This window comes from Macrosteles quadrilineatus, unplaced genomic scaffold (assembly GCF_028750875.1).
Source record: "Macrosteles quadrilineatus isolate MER2022 unplaced genomic scaffold, UCM_ALF_1.0 Scaffold_4__1_contigs__length_99947679, whole genome shotgun sequence".
Taxonomy (NCBI): domain Eukaryota; kingdom Metazoa; phylum Arthropoda; class Insecta; order Hemiptera; family Cicadellidae; genus Macrosteles; species Macrosteles quadrilineatus.
In genome coordinates this window covers 17,022,243-17,029,302 of record NW_026542597.1, presented here as the reverse complement: position 1 = coordinate 17,029,302, position 7,060 = coordinate 17,022,243, and the positions used below count along the sequence as shown (strand labels likewise).

The 7,060-nt window shown below is 32.5% G+C and overlaps 1 protein-coding gene across 1 annotated transcript; it reads left to right on the top strand.

The window, feature by feature from the left end:
• The first annotated feature begins 3,945 nt into the window (after positions 1-3,945).
• Positions 3,946-6,863, top strand: LOC128992478 (endoplasmic reticulum resident protein 29-like). Its single transcript, XM_054416067.1, has 2 exons — positions 3,946-4,156; positions 5,614-6,863. The coding sequence occupies exons 1-2, from the start codon at positions 4,052-4,054 to the stop codon at positions 6,253-6,255; spliced, it is 747 nt and encodes a 248-aa protein (XP_054272042.1). The 5' UTR covers positions 3,946-4,051; the 3' UTR covers positions 6,256-6,863.
• The last annotated feature ends 197 nt before the right edge of the window (positions 6,864-7,060 follow it).

Genomic DNA, 7,060 nt, shown 5'->3' with positions numbered 1-7,060 from the left:
TTCTTTCACTGTTGCCAACACAAGCAAGCTCAAAGAAATTTCCCTGGCATCAATAGACTTAGATAAGAGAATAGGAAGTTGTCCTTGTTGCGAGTGTAGTATAAATTAGTCAAATTTATAACTTTGACCTTTGTTTTACAATATGTTATTTTACCAATAGGCATTAGTTAAAATTCAAGTAATTTCTATTTTAGATTATTTTGTCATTTCACTCTCTGAAAGAGGTTTACACCACGGCAAATATTTAGTGTCTTGTAATATTTTTAAATACCTACCTTCATGTCCCTTAACTGTATTTGTTAGGTAAACTTGTTAAATGCTACTCATTTCTAAATTTTACGATTGATAATACAAAATTTAATTGAGTAACTAATTGTTCTGCATCTTAATAAACTACTTTAAAACGAGGATTGTGATTTAATTAACTGCATTGTACTCTTCAAAACAACTTTGTTTACAACATGATTTCAAAGAAATACTGTGATTATTCAGAACAAAATTTTAAAAACATTTAACAAAGTTTTGAACAATTTACAAATATTTTCTTGCTAGAGACTTCGCTCGCTATTCAGACATGTAAATATTGATTTACCTTGCATGCAGCAAAATGGTGCTTGGTAAGTTTGATTACTCTGTTCCATTCAGAATTGAGAATTAATTAGTAAAGAGAAAATATTCGAGCATGCACTGATCAAGTCTCTGGTGACCAAACGAGTTTTGGTAACCTCCATCCCTTATTGTGCTTAAAGTCTGTCTCCCTCAGGGCTTCATTCCCTCCTTGCTTTCGTCTCTTGAAACATGAAAATGCTCAAAATCCATTACAACCATTATGTAGAGATGTTTAGTTTAAAACAAATGATTCATTTATTGAAGTGTTGTTGTACGAGGTTACTAAAAATATAAAAAGCCGCCCATTTAATTAAAATTCTCTTATTATTCTAATGGAGAAAAAATGTAACTGCTGTAGTAGCCTTGTTTATGAATATTTGTTGCTTTGCCCGTGCTTCATAACAGGGTGAGAATGTAGAAGGGTAATTTTTCAAATATGAACTGACTAAATATTGGCCAGGACCATGATCTGTATTTCTAACTTTGAACCCAGAACAAACACAGATATACATACAGAAACAACCCTTTTGTGTTGTATGGTAGCGTTAAATTAATTGTTTATTATGACTAATAAATTCAAGAAAACATAAATTATTTTACTGTAACAACCAAATTCTCTTGACATAGTTGCAACTTATTTTGGAAAGAAACGAAAATTTAAAATATCATAAAGAAAATACATTTTTAACCAAATGAAATATAATGTGAACACGGCTCGTATAAAGAATTGTTTGCTGTTACATTGCCTTGGTCTTAAACATTACCTGTTCTATAGCTAATTGGATTAGATAATTCTATAGCAAAGTCAGTGAAAACTGGTTTTGTAACCTTATCCTTGAACAGTATCTTGCAATTGTAATGGATGGGAATCTGCTGTTCTGTTTTATGGAAGTTGGTTAGCTCTAAAGAAAATATTTCATTATTCTAAATAATTATCTACCTATATTTAATAACAGATTAATAAATAGGTAAATTTTCTTTGGCGAATTCTTAATACTTTACTGAGTCAAGATTCTCGCACAGAGAGTAAAGATAGATTAAACTTAAAAGGAAAGATGTGTAAGGGGAGACAGAAAGGGAAAGTTGTGTGTTAGTTCATTACTAAATCACAAATGAAAGGACAATGATAATCTTTACTTGGAGCTAGCTGCTAAAGTTTTTTCTAAGCCAAGTTCATACTGAAGTTTCATTTATTTTTACTTTCTCCCCCTATTCATAGTACCGGTAGCTATAACTTATATGGAGAAAGTATGGTTTTTGCCAACATTTTTGAGTTGGATTTTTTGGGTGGAAGCATGCGTTTCCCCTAAACCGAAAAAGTGGGTTTTGAAGTGATGTCTGTCTATCTAATATGTGTGGATGCGTACCAGGGTCGTATCCAGCTTTGGCAGGCACCGGTAAAGAGTAGAACCTTGATAACAAGACTCTCATGGGGGATCATAAAAAAGACTTGTTGTTATCAAGGTTGACTTCTTATCGAGGTTTGCAATAGCATGTGATTAAAAATAATTTCAAGGGGATTTGAAAATGACCCTTGTTATCAAGGGTGACTTGTTATTGAGGGTCTTCTTATCGAGTTTCTACTGTATTAGGCCGGCTCCCCCCTACCCATGAAGTATATGTTTGGCGGGGCCCAAGCCCTGGTAAAATTGTCCGGAAAAATCGGTCTGAGTACGGACCTAGCGTACAGAGCCACAGAGGACACTGGTCCGATTTCGATTAAATGTTGTATGTAGGTACTAATCCCTTGTATCTCCACGCTTTTTTTTTAAATTTTGATTTAATGGGGATTTTCCCATAAAATAACAAAATATCTGATTTGTACAAAAACGTCGTAAACAATTTTGATTAAAAGTTATGTTATAGTTCTTTTAATTAAAAAAAAGGTGAAACAACCTACATAGTTGTAAAATTACGGTTCAAAAGTCATTGTAATCCATGTGATTTCCCCATTAAAACCCTACAAAATAACAAAAAAGTAAGTTTTTTTTTTAATTGGCTTAATTGATTTTAAATCAAATTTAATATGTTGTGGTCCTTATGATTCTTAACATAATTGTATACCCCTCCCCCCCCCATTGCTTTAAAAGTATGGTTCAAAAGTTATTGCAGTGCTTTTTCTCATAAACCCTGAAATGGGAGAACTCTTAAGTAAATGGGAGAAATTGTGTGTCAGATTTTCCGATGCCCTGTATTCAATTTATTGTTTCATGATTTGACTTTTTATTTGATGGTCGCGTTTTTGATGTTGACAGAACGCTTCGCTCTCCTAGTTATGAGGTATACTATATATACAAATAATAAGAAACTAAAATGATAGTAAACTTAATTAACGCCCTATGCATAAACTGTACGAAAAACATGCTCCTTTCCTTGCAGAAACATATAATATATGCCTTTAATTTGTTCATTTTTCAACTAATCGTTAAGGTTGGTATACCTACATATTGGTTGTATCTAATACTATGCTAATACAAACAACAGATTATTATGATGCATTATAAATGCTTATTTGGCTATCAAACAAATAATTTAAGAAGCTCTAAAATTAAAACAACATCCTGAGAAATAATATAACTTATAACACAATCCATTTGAAAGTGATCTGTCTCAAACACTTTTATATCAACAATTATTTTGAACAAAGGAAATTGAGCAGAGCTTTTGACTGAGTTTCCCGTGATATCCTGCTCCAGAAGCTTTATCAGAAGCAGATACACCACCGTAAGTTAGTTAAACAAAAACAAATCTCTATAATTGGTTTACATCTGAAAAGCCGAAGTGGCACTAAATTCATTCAACACGTCAATCTTTTTTTGACAAACTCCCTTTCAGTATTTGAGATGGACGACTGGGTATTCAAGACTGCTTTGGAAGACTTGATGAAAATGCCGTAGTTGAGGACAATCTGGTGAGGGGCAATTAATTTTTTGTGCGATATTTTGCCTGCCTACCATGCAAATGGACAGTTTTATATTATTATTCAGCATTATCATAGATAAAACAGTTTTATCAATGGTATTATGCTGGACGTGTTGTCTTGTTTTGTGTGTTTTTATTGTAATAACCAGATGCAGTCTATTCTCTCTCCCAGGTCATTGATGAAGGCCAATAATTATGAATATTACTAAAGTAAAGTATACATAAAGCAAATATCGGCTGATGTATACTTATTGCATAAAAATCAAAAAGCCTAATTATGTGTACAAAGTATAGTACTGCTGTGACAACTAAGGATACAGTTTTGAGAATACTGTACTTTTGATTATGAAGGCTGTGGTGTTTAAAACAGACAACAAATCATACAACGCCACGATCAAACGTCAAAATCGTTTACAGTGTCGTACCGGCGAGCTGATAAGAATTACTTAGTAGTTTCAATTTATTATTGGTTGTTATAAGTTTTGTGGAAGTTGTTTTCCTGACAAAGAGGTGCTCAATTATGAAACCGTATGTCCATTTGACAGTAGTATTCGCCTTCATTACAATTATCAACTATGTTTCAGCCAAAGGTTGTGTTCAATTGGATTCATTTTCATTTGAAAAGGTAAAACACAATCACAAATTTTAGATTTATGTAGGCTTAGTATCCAGATCCAGAAAAATCGTAGCAATCTCAGCCATATTATTTGTAATTATAATAGATACCAGTATGGATTTATGGTTAGGTAGAGCAATACATAACCTAGAAGACACAGAGTGGACTGTCTTTTTATTTGATTATCATTATTTAGGCTGTTCCATTTTTTTTGTCCCACCTTCACATCCTAGGACGCTATGTTCTGGCCCGAAAGTATTTTACACAATAGTTCTACTTTGGGCTAGTCCTAGAGGGTTGTTACATTAACTTATTCACAGAAATAATCCATTTGTAATTGGGGGATTTTAACCCGGGACCTTGGGTACCGATACCCCGCTCTCTGCCACTAGACCAGCTCGCTTCCAGCTATTTCTATAGGCTTATTTAAATTCCAACTCAGTTTTTGCTGGTAGGCCAGACCTACTGGATGGGAACCTCTCGCTGATATCCGACTCCATCGTATTTTTAATAAACGTTGGACTAAAAACTATTGGTATTTTCAATAACTCAGTCTCAATCCATGACTACTCTTTATGATCATGTCATATCTTAATGTTCTCAAGAGTGACCAACTTAAACTTAATCTATGTTACGGGTAAAAACCTAACTCAAACACTTGATCGAATTGCAGGGTACTTTTCTGCAAAGAACCTACAATTTATTATCAAATGAAATATTAGTTTGATGCATATCGTATGAAATATTGTTTTCACTCTCAATAACTTAACTTATTATATTGAATGCATATTTCATAGAACTCTTTAAGCCATAGGGTCTTTTAAAGAATATTTTACACTGTCCTGCAGCGGTTAAGTTGTTAGGTAGGTTAGCTTAGCTCAGTTTTGCTTAGTTTAGTTTTTGATAATAACATAGGCCTCTCGTAGTTTAAATTTGTTGTGTAATTTGTTAATGATATAAATTTACAAAGACCTCCATTTGTAACTATGTAATAAACTGATATAAACTAATCTATCCTATATGGAGCAGTGCACTATTCTAGAGTGGTAGGTAGCTTTTTATGAAATAGACCCATAACAATAACATAAAACCAATATTAACATTGAATTAAAAATAGTAATCAATATTTATAGTGAATGCAAATTTTAGTCCTATCTGATAATTTAATTAATATAAGTTAGGTTCTCTGCCAAATTTTATTGTTGTAATTTTATTTTATTGTTTGTTATCAAATCCAGTTGTAAATATCGCTGGTCAATACATAAATATCAATCAATCTAATTGGTGAAGCTATATGCCTACATAACAGTTCTGTCAATTCATTTCTTGATAACAAGTTAGGTTTGATATTGAACTATTTTTTTTTAAATACAGCAAGTTATACAGTATTGCCACATTGCATAATATGCCGATTCTGCAAAAAAAAAGTTACTTAAAGCAATAACAGGGTCTAACGTATGTTGCAGGTAGCTTCAAAATTTAAAGCGACCCTTGTAAAGTTTGATGCTGCCTATCCATATGGCCCCAAACAAGAGGAGTATGAGAAAGTGTGTGAAGCCAGCTCTAATGTTGATGACCTTCTTGTGGTAGAGGTTGCTGTAAAAGACTACGGAGAAAAAGAAAACACAGATCTAGCGAAGAAATATGGAGCAGAAAAGGATGATTATCCAGTTGTCAAACTGTTCGTACAAGGAAAGCCCGAGCCATCTGATTTTGTTAAAACAGAAGATTTTACAGCGGATAACTTAAAGAAATTCATCCGTTCAAAATCCGGGGTTTACATCGGTTGCACAGGATGTCTTAAGGATTTTGACGAGATAGCAGCTAAATTCTCGACAGAAAATAATGCAGAAGAGAAGAAAAAACTTCTTCGAAGAGCTGAAGACCTTTGGGATAACGCAAAGGGTAATCAAGAACAAAAGTATGCAGAGGTTTATGTCAAAATAATGAGAAAAGTAATAGAAAAAGGGGATGAATTTTTAAACAGTGAACATGCGAGAGTAGACAATTTACTGAAAGGAAAAGTCAGTAAAGAGAAAAAAGAAGAATTACAACATAGACTTAATATCCTTCAAGGGTTTAAAACTGCATTACACGATGAGTTATAATTTTCTAGATCTCAAACTGTTGTTTTAAAAATGATTGGGGGTTTTCGTTGTGATGTTGCAAAACTATCTTTTTTAGTTCCTATAAAGCTACGATACAAATAGGTTAGGCCTACTGTTCAAACACAAACTTAAGGGGGGGGGGGGTAATTGCTAGTAATATTTTAATTTTGTTTGAACTTTGAACATTCCTGTTCTCTCTTTTTTAACTCAATCTAAGAATGAACTTAAACAAACTTTGACCAAAGCTAAGATCAATGTTACATAATGTATTATTTATCAGTATTGAATACTCATGTTTATCTGTTGTCGGTAATTAGTACTATAATAATGTAATAAATGTGAATATTGTTTTTTTACATTTCTGTAACTTAAATAAATGTCATGTGATTAAAAGGTTCGAAACAAGTGAACTGTACAAAATCCCATTTCTGAATTTCTTGAGAATTTGGCGCAAGTCCTTGATTTCTTCTACTACAGTCTCTGTCTTATCTCATGCAGTTATAATAATAATTACGATTTACGACTATCATGGACTGATTAGTTTATGAAACATGATCGATTTTAAACTTAAAAAGTTGCTGTTACATTCAATATTTAAACTTGAAAATGCATCTATACAATAAAATGCTCGAGAATTCAAAGATGGAGCAGGCATCCAATATATATATTGAAAGAATCAACATTTTTAGTAATATCTGTAAATTTCGATTTATTTGTCTTGTAATTATCTATATAAATAAAATTACAGTGTTTACATCTACACAATCTTAGAAAGATAAGCACAAAATTATTGTTATGCTTTTTA